The sequence below is a fragment of the Chelonoidis abingdonii genome, chromosome 14 (assembly GCF_003597395.2).
Source record: "Chelonoidis abingdonii isolate Lonesome George chromosome 14, CheloAbing_2.0, whole genome shotgun sequence".
Taxonomy (NCBI): Eukaryota; Metazoa; Chordata; order Testudines; family Testudinidae; genus Chelonoidis; species Chelonoidis abingdonii.
In genome coordinates, this window is record NC_133782.1 from 6,438,216 (window position 1) to 6,461,366 (window position 23,151).

Sequence of the window (23,151 nt, forward strand, 5' to 3'; positions counted from 1 at the left end):
CATCCTGGGGGTTATTTTAACATTATTTAGAAAATACACAGCAGCTGAGTGAGGTTTGTGAAGAAAAGCAAGAAGAAAACTATCACTTGTGCTTGCCCCGGTCTGTAGTGAGCTCTGCTCAACATCACCAGGAAAGCAAGTCCTAGAGGTCAGCTATAGCATTCAGCACTAAGCATCAAACAGTAGCAGGTCACTGTGGGTTGGGATGGGAATGTCAAAAAGCAACACTGTATGTATTCGACAAGTATTTGGCAAATCACTTCAGGCGGTTATGAATTCCTACACAAAAAACTTAAACAGCACACATTTACCAGTGTGTCCAGTCTTATATGCATGGGATACCAATATTAGAAAGTTAGATTCTGTATGAGATACTTCCATCAACAAAGAGTCTGGTTTAAAAAAATTAAAAGAAAATAATGAATATCTTTTAGAATAGACAGTGTCCAATCTAGTCTGGTATAGATAGTCGGGGAGATGGGGGGATACAACTGGGACATATACAACTCCTGGGGCCCAGTCCCTGCAAAACCTCAACGTCATAATGAGTTTGTTACTTCAGTGGAAATATTTGCATGAGTAAGGGTTATTCATACGATTAAGGCTTTGAATTTTGTAATGACCTTCACAGCTGAACAGGGTCACCAATCAAACAGATCTTGTATTCAAGCCAAAACCAAGTGGCAAGGACAAAACCAAAGGTATCAGACTTGGCAAGCATTCTGCCTCAGTCATTACTGTTCCCAAAATGTTAACGCTGGAAAATGCACAGGGCATGAATCCTACCTGAACAAGAGCTGTCTGATAATATCATTTGTTTAACACCAAGATGTTTATAGTTCCAAAACATTCATTATAAGACACTCTTGCCCAGGGCCAATATATTCTGCAAGGACAAAAATCACGGAGCATTTCGTTTAATGCCTTCAGGTGAGTTTTTCCCCTGCCCACAACAGATCTTTACATAAATTCTATTAGGTGTCCCATAGATCATTTTCTATACAAAGCAATGCTTTGTCTAACAAATTGTAAGAAGCACACAAACAATTCCCACATCACACATACTATGCCCTGGAACCTCCCAGATCCATACAGTATTTATGTTAAAGGATTAAGGGAACAATAGAACCTCAAAAGTCTGCAGATCGTGAATCATTGGACAAAGGAGGGTTTAATAATTGATGGCTGCAGTTAAAACTGCCAATTAAGAATGGGAATGGAGATCTGTCTGCCCTCTTGGCATTTTGCATATTAAGGGACTTGTGTCTAGCCAGCAAAAATTGCACCTGTAAATGCTGCTGTGCATACACAATCATTTGACTTGCCAGAGCCAGTGCAGCATATGCCAGCCCCAGAGTGGGATTTGTGAATGTAACCAACATGAACGTGCAGAAGTTGTGATGCTCTTTAGGTGGCTGCATTCAATAATTTGGCCCATAGTTATCAGAGGGAAGGTCTGGTAAAAACTTTAGTTCTGTGTCTGTGCCACGTCTGTCAGCTGCTCATGCAGCTCAGCAATAGCAGATGTTAAGATCAACAAGGTCAGAAAATTGAAACTTAGTGAAACTCTGAGGCTCGAGAGCTTTCCAGGGTTGCTCCTCCATTAGCTACTCCTCCGTGCCTTTGGACTTTCCGGTAGGCCTCTCCAGTTTTCTCCACCTCATGAAAGGGCCCGATCCACAGTGAATGCAATGGATGCTGGTTTGTACTGCAGGGGAAATTTGATCTAAGCTACGTAAGAGTTACATGAATAGCATAACTCAAATCAACGTAGCTTAGATCTACTTACCGCGGGGTCCACACTATGCTATGTCAATGGGAAATGCTCTCCTGTTGACTGCCCCTACTCTTCTCGATCCTGTAGAGTACGGGAGACGACGGGAGAGTGATCACCAGTTGATGTAGTGGGTCTTCACTAGAACCAATAAATCGACCGCTGATGCATCAATCATCACTCGTGGATCCCCCGGTAAGTGTAGACAAGCCCTGACTGTTAGGTACTTTCCAGTTCCACAACCAATAACTTGCCCAACTGCATCTTCCCCGCAAAACAAAGCCTCAGTCTGAATCCCAAAAGCTCTGACCCGATGCCACCAAATTCAGCATGAAAACTGGAGTCTCTGTGTAAGGCAAACCTGGACTTCAGCAGCATCCAGGGCCCACCGCTGTCTAAGACCCACCGCTGGATCAGCAAAGGCACTAGAGAAAAGGAGACAGTGCAAGAGGGAGCCTTGCCATGCTGAGAGGATGTGTGTTCCGCTTGAGGATCAAGGAAAGCTTTGAAATAGTTCTTTTTCCAAACTAGTTTGCTCAGCCTTACATTAGAAGCATCCCCAGAGTTAATACCACTATATGAGGGCATAAGCACAGTTTCAGCCCACAAACCCTGCATTTTTTAATTTTTTTTTTAATTCTGTGAGCATGCACAGGGCCCCCTAGCGCACCACAGAGAGGCAAGGAAAGCAGTCCAGCAACCCAAGGGATTTCCCAATCAAGAAATTCAGGTAGAGTTCAGGCCTGTATTGTATGGACTGAGAGATCCTGCTTTCCGATGACCAGCCAACAAGGACCAAAACCGTATGTTCTTGTTCAGCTTTTTATTCCGTTTTCACTTGGAAGTTTTGTCCAAGCAAGAAGAGAGCAAACATTTTAAGTCCCAAATTTTCTCTCAAGTGAATAATATGCCATGCAACATTGAGAATTGCCTTTTATTGTAGGGTTTTGGAGGGGTCAGGGGAAGCATCCTGTCAAAATGCTATCAGCATTGGATGCCAATTTTAAAGTCCCCCTGCTCAGCCCACCCACTCCATAACGAGGTAGACAGACATCCCCCAAAATGTTATCTCCTTAGTACACAACAAGAGAACTACTACTTTATAGGAATGTTTCTTATAGATAAGAGTGAAACCAAGAATACTCTATTGTTAGCATGACTCTGAAGAAGTCTGTATAACCCTTATATGTTGTCTTGGGTATGAAAACCTGTAGAACCCAAAGCCACACAAGGATGACTCCAAACTGAAATTAGTTGGAAATTTTTTTTCTGGTTTTGCAGTAATCATTTTTCACTTTTTAGAATTCTGCAAAAACAGTTATACATATATTGTTTAAAACAATCCCCCCGGTTTCTGGTAAATAAAACATTCGAACAATAGTTTATATGAGATTAAATTTAGATAAAACAAATTGAAGAGTTAACAGTGTCACAATTTTTAAAGCATTTTGGACTTAAGTAATTTGGTTCAAAAATTTTGACCAGCTCTAACTACAACCCCAGAAGTGAACACTCCTAAACTTTGGGGGAATTCAGCATTGAGTTTGAACACTGAGCCTCAGACTCATCTCTCATGTGTGATTACTAAGGCTCTAACTATGCTGTACTGCAGGGATCGGCAACCTATGGCATGTGAGCCAATTTTTGATGGCATGCGGGGCAGGCTGAGCCGCTCAGCCCGCTGTTGCTCTGGGGTTCCCGCTGCTGGCCCCTTGCCAGCCGGGGTCCTGCCGCCGGTCCCACTCAGCGCCCCCTGTTGCCCTAGGGGAAGGAACCCCAGGCTGGCAGCGGGCTGAGACCCCAGCTGGCAGGAGCCGGTGGTGGAAACCCCAGAGCGGGGTGGGCTGAGCTGCTCAGCCCGCTGCTGTTCTGGGGTTCCTACTGCTGGCCCCTTGCCAGGCAGGGTCCTGCCGCCGCTCTCACTCAATGCCCACTGCTGGCCTGGGGGAAGGAACCCCAGGCTGGCAGCAGGCTGAGACCCCAGCTGGCAGGAGCCGGTGGTCAAAACCCCAGAGTGGGGTGGGCTGAGATGCTCAGCCCACCACCAAAACCCCAGAGCTGAGCGGGCTGACCCACTCAGCCCACCGACGCTCTAGGGTTCCCGCTGCTGGCCTCTTTCCAGGTGGGGTCCCCGCCGCAGTCCCACTAACCTTGCTTCCGGTTGGAGTTCCAGCGCATGCCCCCTGCCAGACAGGGTCCAGGCTTCCGGTCCTGCTCAATCCTACCAGCTGCCAGCTCCACTCACCTCAGCTGCCGATCTGGGGTTCCAGCCAGTTAACAACTGATCACTCAGAAGCCTGTGTGCAGCTTTAAGTATCCAAGTATCTGCCACCAGACACTGGAAAACTCAGCAAGGAAAAGCAAGGGCAAGGATCATACTAAACTAATAAGATCTGCATTTTAATTTAATTTTAAATAAAGCTTCTGAAACATTTTGAAAACCTTGTTTACTTTAAGTATAACAGTAGTTTGGTTATATATTATAGACTGATAGAGAGACCTTCTAAAAAACGTTAAAACGTATTATCGGCACACAAAGCCTTAAGTTAGAGCGCATACATGAAGACTCGGCACACCACTGCTGAAAGGTTGCCGACCCCTGATCTATACTGTAAGTAGCTCTGAAATAGTGATTACCTATGTTTTTCAGTGTGCTGTACCTATTAATTTCTATCAAGTCCACCATACTGCTCTCAGAATTACTGCAGCATGTAACAGAAGACACACAACATGCTCTCGTGTACACATTACTTTTGTTCTTTTTGTTGTTTTCCTTAGTCTAAAAAGGAGATTATACACATTTTGCTCTTTTTGTATGGAAAGAGGTAACACTGAGTATATACCAACAGGCCCTTTGAAGAAATCATTTGACACATACATGAAGAGTAAGTATATTATCTTGAGAAAAGCAAAAATAGCTGAAACTGAGACTGACTTATACTTATCTTGCTTCCAGATAAAGATTGCTAAATAAGGGTGTGTAATATGACATTTAGACTTTTTCTTCTACATGCCAAAAACCATTCGTGTTCTGCCAAAAACACAAACAAAAGCCCCCAGAATAATACAAGGAGAAACTGGCTGCTAGAACACAAAATCAACAGTTATGAAACACTTTCCTTTTTGGCTGTTGCTGCCTGTGCATTTGTTTTGGATGGGTTGGTTGGGCAATCGTGATGTTTCTTTGTCAAGGTCACTAGAAGGACACCATTATTCATGTTCTGTGACCTTGTTCAAAGCAAATCCACAGCACTTTAAGCAGGGAGAGCCGGGGTGGACGTCAAGTGTTCTGTAAGTTTATTCATGGGTATGTTTTGTTTAACTTACAAGAGCTCACTAAACTATGGTAATTCTTTAAACACAGAACAGATATTCCACTGTCATAGGTTTGGGGCTCAGACAGTTTTCAATTATCCTCTCCTGATGAGAGAGGCTCCAATACTTGAATCCAGCTTTCCTTTGATGCTGGTTTTCTTTCTGTACTCTTAATTTTTCACCCCTTTTAATGAATTTAGTGCTCAAAGGTTTCGGATTGACAGAACAATACCCCAGTAATGCAATAGGGTTGGTAACTGGGACTCCATGTATGCACAAGAGTCCATGCCTACACATCTGATTGCAGGATCAGAGCCCTAGAGAGAAGCCCTCCATCCACAGATTCAGTACGGGCAATGGCCATTCCAGCTTCTCCACACTCTTCTTCTAGGGCCTCTCACAGCTAGAGTGGCTCAGAAAACACTATATATAATCTGTGAATATTTTCGAAAGAAATGAACATGCCTCAGTTCTTTTGCTCATGATTTGCACAGAAACTTGCAAGTTAAAAAAAAATATTTGAAGGTTTTTAGTTTTTTCATAGAAAATCTGGAAAAAGTTTGAACAAGGACATTTTCCGTAAAAGTTTTCAATCTAAAGAAAGGCCATTCATTGATAGGAAAATAAAGTTGTTGAACCATCAATTGTAACTAGCTCTATTCAAAGAATGTCCAGAAAAAACCATGTATAATGTTGTATTTCATCTTCATGTCCATATAGCTCAAAGTTTTCAAGACTGACTAGTAATTTGGAAAAACCTTTATATTTGGGTGCCCAACTTGAAAGGACCTAATTTTCAGAAAGTCGGGCCCCTACTAGTGTTTCCAGATGGGCTCCTCAAAAATTGAGGTGTCCAAATATCACCAGTTGCTTTTGAAGATATTGGTCATCATCTGAACCTGCTGATAACTGTAACCTTTATCACTGTGGTTTCTGGGGAGACTGTCCACTAGGAATGGGACTAATACTTCTCAACTCATTTAAAATAACCTACTGTACATCTCTAATGAAACTGAAATCCAGACTGATTCCCTAAATAACTCCAAAAATGCTACAACCATGATAGTTTCTCTCCTTCCAAATTTACTCTTTAACCCTATATTTTACATGCTACACCAAAAGGTTTTTGCAGTTCTTGCATTGAGTCACTTCCAGTCCCCGTGAGAGATTAATAATGCCAGACTATGCTGAGTTGAGCACCTGCTTGTTTGCAGGGGGAACGGTATTCACCTGGTCTTGCAGCTGAATCATAGGCTTTGTCTTCATTATTAAAGGAAAAAAGGGCACATTTTATATCCACATGTCCCTTCTGACCTCAAAATGTACGAAATGTATGTGAGACAAGGTTCTGGTAAATCTTACCTTGATGTAGTTACTCAAGGTTAACCCTGTACCACTCACCCAGTGTTTACCTTGACTAGCTACATGGAGATAAAGACTATTTGTCTTGTCTCCACTAAGGTTTTACACTGAGAAAACTATCTTGTGTCAGTTCTCTCAATAAAAATACCCTTTGTTTTTGCTGTAAGACATAGCCTTAATATAAACTGAACTGCTAGAATATCTTACGTTTACATAGCATCTTCCATCCAAAAAGGCTTTACAGACCATAGGCCACGTTCTGTCCTTGACTGTTGGAATGAGGCTCCATGACGCAGTCAATCTTTCAAAGCAGAGTTCCCAGTCTCTGAGGACTAGTATAAATGCTCTGCTGTTCTCATTCTCAGCTTACAACGGTGTCTTATATTGAACTAGAGAGGAATCCTCTTCTAAGAGGATCAATCTGGGCAACTCCCCTGTTGATCATTACTTTCAGAGGAGAACAGTGTGGATTCACAAACCAGTGAGCCTCCCCAAGTCAGACTCTGGCATAGAAGCAAAATCTCTATTTTAGAGCAAAAAATTGGCATTTGAAATGTTTAGTAAAACTCCAGAGGGGGTAACTCATGTGGTAGTTAGCTCAAGTTCACACTCCCATAGCAATTAAATGCAGAAGAATGGCCATGAAAAGAAAGGGACAAGATTCTTCACAAAGTGATTTCCTTTCTACTGCAGTCCTTCTAGTCAAATACCCTGACATGCTCAGTAGAAGGGGAGGGCAGCCACAGCAGCACATATATAAACTGGTTTCTGGAGATACAGCTTTGAGCCATAAAGCAACAAGAACAAATTGTGCTGTGCTCCCAGTTTGTGTGAACATGGGTACATTCTCGAGGGGAGGGCAGAGGGTTACATAATTGGACCAGCCAGGTTAGCTCTGCTTAAGTGACACCCCCTCCTACTTTTAATTTAGGCATGGCAGAGTGAGGGCTGAGTTTCAAGAAGAAATCCAGGCAAGATCAGGCCTGCGTAGTAAGGAAACCCCAATACTCTGATTTTCATGGCCAGATGGGACCATCATGATCATCTAGTCCAACCTCCTGCATAACACAGACCAGAGAATTTTACCTAGTGATTCCTGGAAAAAAACCCACCAATGAATTTGTGATTGAAGTACAGTGTATCTTCTAGAAAAAGACATCTAAGCTTGATTTAAAGCTTTCAAGTGATGGAGAATCCGCCATACCCCTTGAAGGGCTGCAATTTTCAACAGGGACTAGTGATTTTTGGTACCTCCATGTTGGCATGCCCAAATAAACACCTTAAATGGGCCTTATTTTTGGAAGTGACCAGCACTTCGTTTTAAGTTCAGCACCCAAATAAATCCTTATTCTCTTTTGAAAATCTTGGCCAATCTGTGCAACCATTTGCATTGTGGCTTTGTTCTTCATGGGAGTGAATCTTCACTTCGTACCCTCTTTGTTTACCAAGAAGTAAATCCATGAACAGCTTTTTAGTCCACGAGTGCTAAGTACAGCCCAAGTATATAATGGAGAAGGGCTTGTCTACACAGGAAAGTTAATTTGTGTTAAGGTAGGGTGTGAATTGAAAGCATAACCGTGGTTCCAGGATAACTCCATGCGTAGACAAGCTATTTGTTGCATACAGTTGGTAATGACTAAAGCCATGTCTACACTAGCGAGCTTATAGCGCACAGCTGTACCAGTGCAGCTGTGCCACTGTAAGATCACTCTTGTAGCTGTTCTACATCGATGGGAGAGAGCTCTCCCATCGACAGAATAAAACCATCAAAATAAAAACAGCGGCAGTAGCTATTTGGCAGGAGAAGCTTCTCCCACCAACATAGCGTGGTGCACACTACCCCTTACGCTGCCGAAACTTAGGTTGCTCAGGGGTGTGTTTTTTCACACCCCGAGCAACATACGTTTTGCTGACATAAGTGGCAGCATAGACATGGTTAACTGGCCTCTTCTATAAAGCACCTGTAAGCTGATTTTTGCTCTCTGATATATACACATAATGCCCAATAAGTCAATGGAATTTGCATGCACATATACAAAGGAAGAATGAGAAGAGACACAAGGGATGTAAAATAACCCAGCCTTGTAAAACATGTGGCCGAGTTACTAATCAGACACAGGACTCCACTTAGTGAAGAAGGAGATCACTAAGAACTGCCAGCTAAGTACCAGGAACACATTAGAAGGGGACCACACCGCTCTGACTGCCTCCTTCTGCTGGTCTGAGGGCCAATCCACTTTTTACACCTTGTTCCACAGCACAGGGGAGCAGAGAGGACTAGAAAAAAGCAGGAGTCCTGGTGGAGTTTGTTTCTCTCTCTCTCAAGCAGCTATTTCTGGCTGGGAAAGCTGTTTTGACACCAAACAGGCTCATCTCAACAGCCAATTCAAACTAAGAGCAATTGTGAACTTGTCAGAAGCCAAACAATCCTGAAGGCACAGCAAAGATTTGCACAGCCAAACCCCGAACTAGGGCGGGGCATATGGAGGCAAGGGAGGGAGGGGGGGTATATAAAAATAGAATAGGACTGATGAATCTTATTTAGTTATCAAGGTTCACAGAAGAAAAAACATCAGCCAGTCAGAACCCGGCTCATTCTTAAAAGTACAGTAGTCTCTTCCACCACTTATGGAGGAGTAACTGGAGTTCGGTGGGAGAGCAGAATACAGAGCTCTGCTCCAGTTCCCTCTGCTGTTGCCTCAGGCAAGTCACTCAGCCTTTCTGCCTCAGTTTCCCCATCCATAGCCACCTGCCTAACAGAAGGTTGGAAGGCTAAGTTGCTTGTCATAAAGGGTGTGACACACAAGCCAAGTTTGGAACTCACGGTTGGCCCCTGGATACGAAATGCTAAGCCAGATTCACATACCTCAGCACTGGGCCCTTTGATTTTGCTCACTTCTGGTCTCAAGTGGACTATTACAGACCAGCTGCAGGCAGGGTGGGGGGAGTAAGAAAAAAAGAGGGGGAAGTCAGCTGATCCACAGTGGAGTCTCTCCCTCTCCTCACCCCAAAACAGAGGACTCTTCACTCACCAGTCAGACACAGTCTCTCTCACTCTCCCCCTCAGGGGCGTCAGCAGCCTTTTTGGCGCCCTAGGCGGCAGAAGGTCCTGCCCCCAAAATGGTGCCCCCAACACAGGTGGCAGAAGGTCCCGCCTCTGAAATACCACCGACGACCGCGGCGGCCGGACATCCAGCTGCTGTGGTCGGCGCCCCCCAAATGTTAATGTCCTAGGCGACCACCTGTGTTGCCTAATGGGTTGCACCGGCCCTGCTCCCCCCTCCTGTCCCCTTCTTTTCTGCCATGCTTCACAAGGCAGGGAAGCAGCCAGCCAGGGCTCTCAATGAGAGAGAAGGAGGTAAAAAAAAAAAGAGAAGTGGCTTCTGGATTCTTCAAGAGCATCCCAAAAACAAGACTGCAGCAGAAAGAGTATTAGCCCCTGACTGTGTCCCACACCCGCAGCACCTTCCCTTCCACCGATACGAGCACTGAGCACGCTTGGGAATCTTGTTATCTGCAGTCAGTTCCATTTGTCCATAGACGCAATAGGTAGAGCAGGGGGGCCAACCTGAGCCGAAGAAGGAGCCAGAATTTACCAATGTACATTGCCAAAGAACCACAGTAAAACCTCAGCAGCCCCCCATCAGCTCTCCCCCACCCCTGCTCCCAGTGCCTCCCACCCACGGGCAAACCCGCTGACCAGCGCCTCCCCCTTCCTCCCCGCACCTTCCGATCAGCTATTTCATGGCCTGCAAGAGGCTCTGGGGGGGAGAGGGAGGAATGAGGGCACGGCAGGCTCAGGAGAGGGGGCGACAAGGGATGGAGTGGGGGCAAGGCCTGTGGGAGAGCCAGGGGCTCAGCAGTGAGCACCCCCCGACACATTGGAAAGTTGGCGCCTGTAGCTCCAGACCTGGAGCTGGTGCCTATACAAGGAGCCGCATATTAACTTCTGAAGAGCCGCATATGGCTCCAGAGCCACAGGTTGGCCACCCCTGTTGTACAGTAAATTTGACAGATCACAGCTCCTGAACTGTATTAAATCCATTTGCTGTTATCCAGGCAACAAGAAACTCATGCCTGTTGCAAAAAGCAAGTCAAAGGTGCAACGAAGCCTGGTCTTCATCGCTCCCCAGCTGGGAGCAGGGCTCACCTTCTCCATCCTGATGTAATGTCTGCATCCCAAACAGCAGGTGAAAACATCACCTAGTGTAAACTAATCTCTCTCAGCTCCCCCACCTAGCTCTTTCCCTTTCACTCTTACACCAGCGCCTGGTGGCTTTGTTTTATATATGTTCCATCCCACATGCTCCCAATTCCCCTCATGCATTATTCCCCTCACAGAAACAGCTGCCATCAGTCACGCTCACCTCACACACACCAAGCCAACCCAGACAAACCCTGTTCAGGATGAGCTGATGCTGCAATGAGCATACCCTAAAGAGCTCCTTAGGACCCACTCACACCAGCAAAGCTCTAGATTTCTTGGCATCCTTTCTGTTCTAAAGGCTCCTTCCCTGAGCACATTCGGGCTGGCAACAGTGAGGGAGCTGACTGAGCAAAGAGTGGTACAAAATGGGTGGCTTGGTGGTACAGGTTGTCACACATTTGACCCAAGTTCTCTTCCTTGCTTCTAAGAGCTAGAAGGATCTGATGGATCATTCAGCATAACAGAGTAGGAGCTCTGCTCATGGGAGGTTAGTCAAAAGCTGCAGTAAATCCATGGCCCCATATCATGAACATCCCTGTAGAGGACCCAGATGCCACCAAACTGAATTCCCAGAGTAAATTAGATACTGATCTTGCAAGTAGATCCAGGCAGATGCCCCCTTCTACTTGCACAGATACAATTGCAAATTTGATGCCCAGAATGATGGTTTTAGTCCTTCCCATAATATTTGAGCTCAGTGTTTTTGACCCTCAAGTGGCACAGGACATGGTGCGTCTTTAAAACATCCCATTACTTGGGATGTTTACAACAAGGCTGGGCAAAGCGGTAGAAAAATATCTTGTTGAGAACAATCCTGCACTACCCAGGGGATAGACCATTCCTTAAAGGTCAAATTTCTGTGGTGAGCCATTTAAATTATGCAATTCAGCAAAAAGTCCAGCTGCTGTTTCACTTCCCACTAAAGCAAACCTGGGTTCAGTTCCCAAGACTTGGTCCCTGACCGCTTGAACTCAAAGTATTTCAAAGGCAGCAAGCTTTTGCTTAGGGAGGGAAGGGGCCATCAAACAGCAATTCTTCCAGCTACAGAGTGTTCTTGGCAACTCCCAGGGCTAAGAAGGTGGTATCTAGCGACAAGGCAAGGTGAGGTGTGGGAGACATACAATAACCAGGAGAAGTGGTTGACCCTCATTGTCCTTCTTCATATACTTTGATTACAGGCTCTTTGGGGCACACACTGTCTTTTTTGTTTGTTTGTTTGTTTGTTGAGAGTCTAGTGTCTGGCACAATGGGACCTGATGCCATGCTTGGCATTGTAGGGTCTTAGCATAATACAAATAAATACCAAGGATAAGGCTGACACTCCAAGGACCCACTGGAGTAGGGTGCCTCCCCTCCTGACCCAACTAACAGATCCTAAAATTAGCTAGTGACATGAGTTCTGGATGTTTCATGTTGCTTAAGGAGAGCAAGCTCTCTATTCTCCTCCCAAATACAAATCTTGGAGCTTAATAAACAGCCTGTGCTTCTGGAGGAAGAGATGAGCAGGAATTTTTCCATTTAAAAACAAAACAATACAGGTGCCTGTGAAGTGATTATCCCCTTCATTTGCAGGCAGGGAAGGAAAGCATTGGCTCATTCCTAAAGAGTTTTATCAGATACATCAGTGGTTCTCAAACTTTTGTACTGGGGACCCCTTTCACAGAGCAAGCCTCTGAGTGAGACCCCCCCCAAAAATTAAAAACACTTTTTTATATATTTAACACCATTATAAATGCTGGAGGCAAAGCAGGGTTTGGGGTGGAGGTTGACAGCTCATGAACCCCCCATGTAATAACCTCGTGACCCTGAGGGGTCCCGACCCCCACTTTGAGAATCCCCGAGATACACTGAAGAAGATATAACAGTAAATAGCCCTGCATGTGACTGAATGTGGTGTCAAAATTGGGGCAGTTCAACACACTGGGTAAAGCGACTGAGGAGCCTATGGTGATGTTTTGGAGGCCACACAAACCAGTAAGGGGTTCTGCCAGCTCCGGCCTTGTATCCATGAGGGACTTTGTGCTCTGCAACTGTGGCTCAGATCCCAAACCCCAGAAACCAGCCCACCAGCAGAAGGTCTCACCCTGGCTCTCAGCAGCCCAGTTACTCTTTGCAGGGTGACACCTACACCCTGTTCTCAGAAGAGACTCGGGCACTTTGCCACTTAACTCATTTTTGAAAATGGAACTTTGGCACTTTTGAAAATTTTACCCATTCTCAAAACTCACTAAAACTGATCCAGCCCAGATCAGAGACGCAGCAACAAAAATGATCAGCTAGAAACATGTACAGAAGACCAGAGACCTTGTGTTAGCAGCTCAATGTCACAACTCAGACTCCAAGGTTGATAAGGTGTCCTTCTCTCCAAGGGGTATTGAGCAAAACAAGGGCTAACGTTTGAAAAGCAAACGACTAATCAATGAAGAGGAAGCTCAAGTCCATTTCCTTCTCAGGTGCCCAGGTCCCAGGAACTGGTTGTTTTATTTAATGAGGGAAGTTTTTCCCTTCACTGAGGAAGTTTGGAAGGAGAGGACAGTAACAGCCCATGCTAAAAATCCAGGGGTGATTACAAAAAAGAAAGTGATTTTCATAAAAGACAAGTCAGGAAATACCTTAGAAGAGACAGATTTTGGTCACTTGGAAACCCCAGAAGGAAGAAAAGCTCTGCACAGACATAGTACTTTGAACCCACAAGAGCTGGAGGATGGGGACACACGCTAGACAGTTTGTAGCCAAAAGTCCACTAATGGCTCTTTTAGCCTCTTATTGCAGCTTCTTTCCATCCTTGTTTCTCTCTTCTCCCTCCCAACCCCCCTGCAAACTGTATTTGTCACCTGATTAATATTTACAACCACTCATTTACATAGGCACATCAGGTCAGAGTTGAGTGACAGCAAAAGCTCCCTCCTTCCCCACACCCTCAGCTGAGCTCCCCATACCTCAGCTGCTCTCCTGCAATCATCACCTCTGCCCTGTGATGTCTTTCGGTTGCTTTATTCTTCAGGCTGTTGCTAATACTCTCCATCCTGGCTCAGGCACACAGCAGAGGTCGAAAGAGCTTAGCAGTGCTTGGTGTGCAAGCATGTGTGTGCAAACAGCTGCCTCCCAGCTCCAGAGCTCTTTGACAGCTACAGCTGATGTCCCATTTACTTTCCTGCCTTTCTATTTACAGTATGTGTGACTGCCAGAGTCCACCGATTAGCACTGCCCAGATCCACTCCTCCTCAGCAGAGCTAGGGCACCTGGTATAGGCTGTTTGCAGCCTCTCTTGGAGAAGATGGGAGGCAGGAAATTCAGGAGCTCTCAGGGGACTGTTTCCAAAGGATGATTTCCTCCCTTCTCCCCCTTGACTATGCTCAATCCTGGTTGTGTAACAGGTAGGTGCAGGTACCTAATGTTTTTCTACTGGAGCATGTCATTTGAAGGTGGAGCCTGCTGCAATCTGATCCTTACTTTGGCTTTCTCCCTTTCCCCCTGCAAACTGCCTTGGGATGAAAGAAGCCTTGTGCCATACCTGGGGAAAGCCAGCTGGCTGCTCCAGGAGGCTCAGAGCACTGTTGCTGCCCTTGGCCTGCAGCTGCTTTAATAAACAACTCTCAGGTTGAGGAAAAAGGTTTGGTTTTCAATAGGTTGTGGAGTGTGTCTCTCTCCTGAACTCGGGGAAACTGCTCATTAAGGAGCTGGAACAAGCTGAGCAAAATCAGAGGTGGGGCCTGCACAAGGGTAATTCACAGTTAAGCAGTTTGGGTAGACGGAGTCTCCTTTGACCTGGTCTTCCCTCTTCCATCAGGGTTGGTGCTCAGAGGGATCCTCACCACTGCTAGAGCAGAGACTCGGGGTGGAGTCACCCACCTATAGGCTTCCAGAGAAGCAGCTCCTGCAAGCCACAGGCACCTGCATTTCATAGGGGCTGCACAGGAGTGGTGGAAGGCCCTTACATACACGCACTGGCTTCCCCTGCCAGAACAAGCCCTCAGGCCCCAGGGATTTGGCACTATGCAGTGGGTACTTTGTGCCCAGCATACACACCATACAAATTAGAGGCCCCAGCCTGAGAATTAAAAAGGAATGCGAACTCTACAACTCCAGATGCCAGCAGGGCCTTTGCACTCTGCCGCCGGCGGGGGATGAAGTCAGTTGACTCTCACATGAAATACTGAAGCTGCTTTCCAAAGGCTTAGTGCGGCAGAACCTGGAGCTGTGTATTTACACACACAGGCAAGCCACCCAAACAGGACAGGGAAAGATCTACCTGCAGGGTGCCCCTGGACCTGGAAACAAGGTGTGTTCTTATCTCATGGTAGCTCGTGCTTGGTAACGAGCGTGAGGTACAATCCTAGGGAAGTCAAGGCAGGGTGTAGTTTTCATATGCCTGAGGTGGAAGCAAAGACTCCAGTGGCAGTCTAGAGTTTACCACGACCTGTTCGCTCATATTAAACCTACAACAGCATGTGATTTTACCTCACATGAGGCAAGAACATCCCCTTTTTTCCTACCGAAGACGAGGCCAAAGATGCTCTGGCCACGTCTAACTGCAGCCCCGGGGTGCAACTACAGCTCAAGCAGACGTTCCCAAGCTAGCCTTAATCTAGCTCCGGCCCTGGGACAATGAAACCATGGCAGCGTGCCCTTCAGCGTGAGCTGGCCCTGCTGAAACACTGCTCTGGGGCCTGAACTAGCTAGATTCAAACTACTTCAGGTAAGTCTACCTGAGCTGGAATTTCTCCATGATTTCAGTCCAGACAACCCTCAGAGACCACATACTTGGCCCATTCTCTACTACACTTGCTGTAGGTATTGCAAAGGTCTCCAGCAACTTCAGACTATGCCAAGTCGCATGTGCTCCAAGCTGGAGGCGCACTGCAAAAAGTGAAGGACTGTTGACACAGCATTCGGAACTGCTCAGTTCCCACTTGTTTTTCATCTTTGAATTTTTTTTCTCCTGAAGTAAAGAGGATGAGATCTGTCTGCGCTGGGGGAGGCCCAGTTGTTCTCTAGGGATATGAAAAGATCTCATGATTTATCCTTGTGTCTTTGGCCAATATTTCCTCTCCCCCACCTGAGCCTCCCTCACTGGCATGCTGTGCACCAGAGGTTGCTGCATTTCTGTGCTGTATTTACAATTTATGAAGCACTTTGGGGATCCTTCGGCATGAAAATGTGTATGTAAATATACCATTAAAGGCCCTATATTTCACTAACCTCTAGCCCCCACATCCAGGAGGGCTGAGTCTGTATAGATTGTCACAGTGATTTCTGAAGCACTGTGGTAATTTGGGGATAGGCTTAGAAGTCAGCATGCAGTGTCACTGACTGCTCTGGTCAGAGGCAGCCTGACATGGCATCTCTGCCTTTGTAACTGTGTGCACCTGGCTCTATGTACATCTTGCACCTCCCATAACAGAGGTTTTCTCTGTAGCCTGGAGGCTGATCTGCCGCATGACTCCAGTAGAGACACAAAGCCTCCAGCCAGCAACGTCTACCCCAACTTACTCCAGTTCTTAGATCAAAACATCCCCCCTGGAACTTGTCAGTGCCATTCCTCCGGCAAGTTACAAGGGAACCTGAGGTGCTTCTTTGACCCGGTCACTGGGCATCTGGTCTCCTCTAGTGATTCCAGTGCCAGGCAGCCTGGGAGTAAAGGACCTGAACTCTGAACCACTGAAATGACAGAGCAATAGCCACCTCACAGACCACTGAGCACAGGATTTTATGGTAACCATGTGGTTTCATTGTTGATTCAGCAGTTTGTATTTTTATTGGAAGGTATACAGGAATATAGCCAGAACTGACAGAACCATGTGTCAATAGGATCATGGTTACATAGAAATGGTCATAGAAGATCTAAACATAGACCTTATGTCCAAAAACCCATTGTTGTTCCTCGCCCCTAATTCTAAAACAGCTCTCAAATCAATAGGGAGCTTTTGAGTTATAATTTGGCAAGTAAGATGTCTCAGGCTGTGGAACTCATCGATTATTCTATTACAAGTAACAACAATGAAAAAATTAATAGACTGCAGTAATTTCTCTTTCAATGACTTCTACTAAATCCATATGGCGGCCTGGCGTGTACCCTTAGGGCCAAAGTAAGCCTTGAGATAACCAGGTGCGACCCCTTGACTTGGTCCTATATCTACTTTAGCAAATGCAATCCTCCTCTTATCTTAGCTAGAACTATTTAGTTCTGAATGCAGCTCAGTAGCCTAAAATCGGTCACTAGCCTAGAATCAAATCCCCTGAGTCCAAACAGGCACCACTTGCATTTATAACAAAGAACTGCAGTAACACTTTGCCCCTTCAAATACTAAACTGGGGGATCTCTTTCTTTGCAGGTCTTAGTAACTAAGGCACTGATCTTGCAAAGACACAACACTCGTGCTTAATTTTGTGCACAGAAGAAGTCCTACTAAAGTTAAGCATGTGTTAGACTGCGGTCTAATTGGCAAGAAAAGTCAGCCCACAAGGGTCTGTCACTACCCATGCTGTGACATCTGTTTTTGCCCTTTAACATCTGCTCCCAGGGAGGGACACCACCTCAGCTGCTGCTGGCCTTTCCCATTCTTACCGAAATCTTTTCCCAAGGTTTGGGCAGACACAGAAGCAATGCTATTCACTCTGCAGAGGTCAGCAGAACAAGAACCAGGAAGTAGTTAATTAAAGCTGTTGTTGACATTGGCTATACATGCAATTATATTCCCTTCATCTCAATCAGGAGTGAAAAATATTGGCTGGCAGAAACAAGCAAAAACCAAGAGACTGATAAAGAGGAAAAAAAATCTTGCAAAAGAAAATGTGGGGATGATAGAAGAGGGAGTGAGCCAGACATCAGCTAGGGAGACTTTTTTGCTTCAATTAGAAGCCTAATAAAGCTGAAGTAGTAATGAACCAGATGCCAAATTTAATTAGATCAGCTTAGGCAGCAGTTCACCATACAGGACGGGGGTAGCTAATAGCCCCACCAGAGCACTAGCTCTGTGACATGGATGATTGAATGTTCTTCTTTGACGGAGAATGAAGCCACCTGTCTGAACTAGGTCATTAAACTCAACCTCACCCCTTGCGCTGTTCCACTACAGACTTAAGTTTGTGGCTCAGGCCCATCATATTTGTATGATAGTTCTGCCAGGTCCATCTCCCTCATGTGCCAGATCTCAAAATCATGATTACATCGATTTCTAGAAGAACGTCACGAGGAGGAAGGGAGGAAATCTGACCAAAGGAGCGACACTTGCTATCTTAGACTAGGTCCCACTATTTATCAAGATAGATGGTCACCTTACTGCTAACTTCAATTCAGTTCTTCACTGCAAGAACTGAGCTTGGTGAAAGCTCCTCAGCTGAGGCAAGGCTAAGCAGCTGTAGTCCATTCACCCCTGGGCACGGCCAGTTGGTTTATGCTGTCTTTGATAACTTTCTGTGGGCGTTCTTAAATTATTGAGATGAGCCAAAAAAGAACTTCTCAGTCATTCATAAACACAAGCTATTGATTTATTAATAAATAATAAACATGTGTATTTATATGTTTAATTGATTTCTTGATGATAGACCAAGCAAGCAAAGTATGGCAACTTCAGGAGTGGGATAGCCAGCAGGTCGATCATACATGATGAGGTCATAAGACCCATGAAGTTAGAGAAAAGTCCTATTGGAGCCTCTAGGCCCAGATGCTCAAGGTGCTTAGGAGCCTAACTGCCATTGCATTAAATGGGAGCTGAGTGCCTAAATACCTTTGAAGATCTGGGCCCTAGTTGATCCCCTTGCGCTTGTTCCCATCAAACTCTTCTCTGGTGTTCTGTGTAACCTAATTTAAGATGTCCTCAGCCCTGCAGTTTCCACCACTTCCCTTTGGAGACTGTTCCCAAATCTCCTGCTCAGGAGATTCCTGGATGATATCAGGCCAAATTAATCCTTGGTATAACTATACTGGTTTGAGTAGAGTTACTCCAGGGATATATTTTAGCCTAGATTCGTTTATTTTGAATAACTGCAGCTCACTTCCTCATGCCACCTGCTAATGTTGCTTCTTGCTTGGCATTCACACTCTTCAGACACCTGTAGATAGTTAAGTATCAGAGGGGTAGCCGTGTTAGTCTGGATCTGTAAAAGCAGCAAAGAATCCTGTGGCACCTTATAGAAACTGGCCACGCTGTAGCAGACCTTAAGATGGCCATCCTGCAGCAAAAAAACTTCGGGACCAGACTTCAAAGAGAAACTGCTGAGCTTCAGTTCATCTGCAAATTTGACACCATCAGCTCAGATTGAACAAAGACTGTGAATGGCTTGCCAACTACAAAACCAGTTTCTCCTCCCTTGGTTTTCACACCTCAACTGCTAGAAGAGGGCCTCATCCTCCCTGATTGAACTAACCTCCTTATCTCTAGCTTGCCTGCTTATATATACCTGCCCCTGGAAATTTCCACTACATGCATCTGATGAATTGGGTATTCACCCATGAAAGCTCATGCTCCAAAACATCTGTTAGTCTATAAGGTGCCACAGGATTCTTTGCTGCTTCTGTAGATAGTTGTCACATTCCCCCACTAGCTTTAGCAAGTCATGCTATTATCCCTGTTTATGTTAACCTTTCCCCCATATTAATCCCACTAGACCACCAGTTGTGGTCGTGGTTCTTCACCAAACATCTTCCTTCCGATACTGAGGTGCCCAGGAATGCAGCATTCCAAGTGTGGCTTCAACACAGTTCTATTGAAATAATTCTCTTCTCCCTTTGTGACAACTGACTACCCACAGTAAGCAGCCCAGTTTTGCTGTCATATCACACAGCCAATTGTGTATCTCAGTAATCCAGTCTGATGACCACAATGCATTGTATGCATGCTGAGAGGTTCAAAGAGAACAAGAATCCACCAGAGCCATCAAAACTTACTCTCTTTATTGCCCAGAGAGTCCACTCATTTATTTAAAATTAACATTGAAATAAACAGATTGTTTTCCTTTTCCAGTAGCCTAAAACATTAGCAGAACATGAGAAGGATACCATCACCAAGCTCCTTTATTCTCTTGTATACCCAATTGCTTAACAACCAATGGCTTCATCCAGTCCATAGTGGCAGCTGAGAGACTGAAGACAGTGCAAACCCACTGGGGATTTTGTATCCTTGACTCAAATGGAACTACACCAGGGATGGATTCAGACCTTTGAGAGTGAGGTAAGCACTTGTGCCCTGATCTGCAGAGGTGAGTTTCCAACTTTCTAATTTCACAAAATCAAACACCCTTTCCCTGCCCTGCCCTGCCCCCCTCCCTCCATAGCTCACTCTCCCCCACCCTCATTCACTTTCACTGGGCTGGGGCCAGGCATGAGGGGTTTGGAGTGCAGGAGGGGGCTCAGGGCTGCGGTAGGGGGTTGGAGTGCAGGTGGGGGCAGGGGTCGGGCTCTGGGAGGGAGTTTGGGTGTGAGCTCTGGTCTGGGGGGCAGGGGTCGGGCTCTGGGAGGGAGTTTGGGTGTGAGCTCTGGTCTGGGGGGCAGGGGTCGGGCTCTGGGAGGGAGTTTGGGTGTGAGCTCTGGTCTGGGGGGCAGGGGTCGGGCTCTGGAAGGGAGTTTGAGTGCAGAAGGGGGCTCAGGGCTAGGGTACAGGGTTGGGGTGCAAGCTCTGGGATGGAGTTTGGGGGTGCAAGGGGACTCAGGGCTGGGGTAGAGGTGCAGGAGGGGGTGTGGGCTCCAGGAGGGGGCTCAGGGCTGGAGCAGCAGGTTGGTGCGCAGGATGCAATCTCTGGGATGGAGTTTGAGTGCAGGAGGGGGTTCTGACCTGGGGCACAGGGTTAGGGTACAGGCTCCTGCAGGGCAGTACTTACCTTAGGTGGCTCCTAGTTGGTGGCACAGTTTGGCTAAGGCAGGCTCCCTGCTTGCCCTGGCTCTGCACTGCTCCTGGAAGCAGCTAGCATGTCCCAGTGGCCCGTAGGTGGAGGGGTCAGGGGCCTCTGTGCACTGCCTCAGCCCACTGGCACCACCCCTACAGCTCCTATTGGCCATGATTCCCAGCCAATGGGAGCAGCGCGGCCAGCCCGCACAGCTTTTCTGATCCCCCCTTTAGGCTGGGCTCGCCTTGCAGTGGCAGTGTAACTGCAATTTTCATCCAGTGTCAGCTGGTGCTGTACACACAGCCACAGTCCATGCAGATCCTACAAGGTGGCTTTTTTCCACCTTTTGGCCCTCCTTAGTCTGGGCTAATCCCTCTGGAACTCCCGTGGCACCTGGCATGAAACAGAACTGCTCATTTACATGGTTGTCTCCCTGCCCCCAACCAGCTCTGGGCTGCTCTGTGCCCACAGCTGCTGAGAATCCCCAGGACTACATAAAGGATGGGATCCCTCTCTTTCCCGCAGCATAACACCTGAACCAAGGCAGAGTATGGCCTTCCTACGCCATATCTCTGTAATTCTCCACTCACTGTGTGATATTGGTCCCCTTCTCTACCCAAGCCACAGAGGATATGGGTCTGCTACAGCCACCTCCACCCACCCATTATAGAGGCTTGGGATTTAGCTCAAGCTGAAGAGAATCATGCTGTCAACTCTAGACATGCCTAGCTCAGTCCTTGGCACATCAGCCAGGCTGGTGTCCATCACACTTACACCAGAGAAGTTCTTCCTTGGTTGACTATGGCTTTTGGAGCCTCAGGAGCCTGGCCCAGCAGCACACAGGGGCTAGGCAGAATTTAAATTTAGTTCATCTGCTCCTGGCTGGTTCACCTAAAGCTACTTTCCCTTAGCTACACTGAGCAGAAGGAGCAACCAAGGAGGTGGTGGGGATTCTCCTACCCTGCAATCAGGGAGCCATGGAAGAAGGGACAGTAGCCTCAAGGTAAATGAAACTTTTTACTACACAACCGGGTTCTATGCTGATCTTTGTCTGACCAATAGGACATGAGGATTTCCTTTATGCTAACGAAGGAGCAGCAGAATGTATCCAGTTGGCTGAATAAATCTAGAGTGGTTACACTGTTCCTGTCCAAGTCAAACAGTGGGTGCAGTCTGGCCAGGCAAATAAGAGCAATGATGGACTGTTTGCATCAGAAAGGTCCTTTTTTATATATTATATATATATATTTTACACACACACACTGGCCTAACCTGTGTCCCAGTGACCATGCTGCATCCTAAACCAGGGAAGACACAGACTTTCCTTGTACACTTGGGCAGGTTCTGAGAAAAGCAGAAAACCCCCACCAGTGCCTTAGCATACCTTTAGCAGGGCCATCTTTGCACTTCCGTTGTTGGTGGCAGTAGCATGATGTTTCAAGTCACCTGTGTGTGTTCAGGGCTGGTTATGGACTCAGGGAAGGACTGGGTTTACTGTTAAATGACTGGAGCTGCAGCTCTGGTTAACAGAACATTGGCTGCTAACAGCTTGGGACAGCTCAGATCTAGCCCCCACTTTAAGCCAGTGCCTCATTACATTAAACTCACCTTTCCTTGTGCTCAGCCTAAAGACAAAGCTCATCAGGAGGGCCAGCTCTCATTGTCCAGCGACTTCCATTTTATGGTCATCTGATCCGGCCCCATCATCCTGTGCCAGATCATTGGCCCTACCCAGAGGCTTCGGTTTTTATTTCGCTAAACAATTACTGACAGCTAATTGACTCCCCACCCTCCCCGCGACCAAAGTGCACCCTGCACTGTTGCTGCCAGTGGAAACCACAGGGCAGCTGGCTTTATGGTTCTGACCTCAGGCACTCACAAGCATGGCCTAAGACTGTGCACACCATCACAGTGCTAGCCAAGCCAGGGGACCTGTTCACCCATGGTTAGACGTTACAGTCCCCATCACCCCGTAACCAGTTATACCCTGACACAGTTTGCACTCATTTACAATACAGCTATGATCCATTATTGTAACCATGCCCTCCTAGTGTGGTAGCGTGGAGCAGCCCTACGCTCCCACTTGCTTTTCCTCAGAGGTGCATTATTCTTCCCTCCAGAGCTCATGCGATTGGGGTATTGCTGATATTTTACCCATTAGATTTTGAACTCCTTCCAGAACAAACAAATTAAAGGTGGAAAATATTTAGAGCAAAGCTTTAAGGCAGAGAGAGAATGTTTAGCTGCCATGGTAACCCAGTTAAGGTACTGCAACACTTGCCAACCGATTTAAAAAAGATTATACAAGAGGAAAGGTTTATTGCGTCCCCAAATAGCCTTGTGTAAAGTGCCAAACATTAACATTCACTTAACCCACAGAAAACACTGAATTACTGAGGGTACGTCTACACTGCACGATTACTTCGAATTAGCTTAATCCGATATTACAAAACAGATCTAATAAAATCGGTTTAGCGCGTCCACAGTGGGATCACGACATCGATTGTTTGCGTCCATGGTCCAAAGTTACCATCGATTTCAGGAGCGGTGCACTGTGGGTAGCTGTTCCTCAGCTATCCCATAGTTCCCACTTCCGTGTTTAGAGCACAGTGCCTGATGGGGCATAAAACATTGCCCCGGGTGGTGCTGGGTACAGCCTCACCCCTCC

General features: G+C 46.4%; 1 protein-coding gene across 2 annotated transcripts in view; it reads right to left on the minus strand.

The window, feature by feature from the left end:
• The window catches only part of LOC116816861 (DEP domain-containing mTOR-interacting protein-like), a 38,545-nt gene extending 24,525 nt beyond the window's left edge, over positions 1–14,020 (minus strand). For both annotated transcript variants that reach the window (XM_032766446.2, XM_032766445.2), the window contains exon 1: positions 13,598–14,020. In XM_032766446.2, coding sequence (XP_032622337.1) covers positions 13,598–13,683 — 86 coding nt within the window. In that variant the 5' untranslated portion in view covers positions 13,684–14,020. The remainder of the gene's footprint in view (positions 1–13,597) is intronic.
• Positions 14,021–23,151: the final 9,131 nt, after the last annotated feature.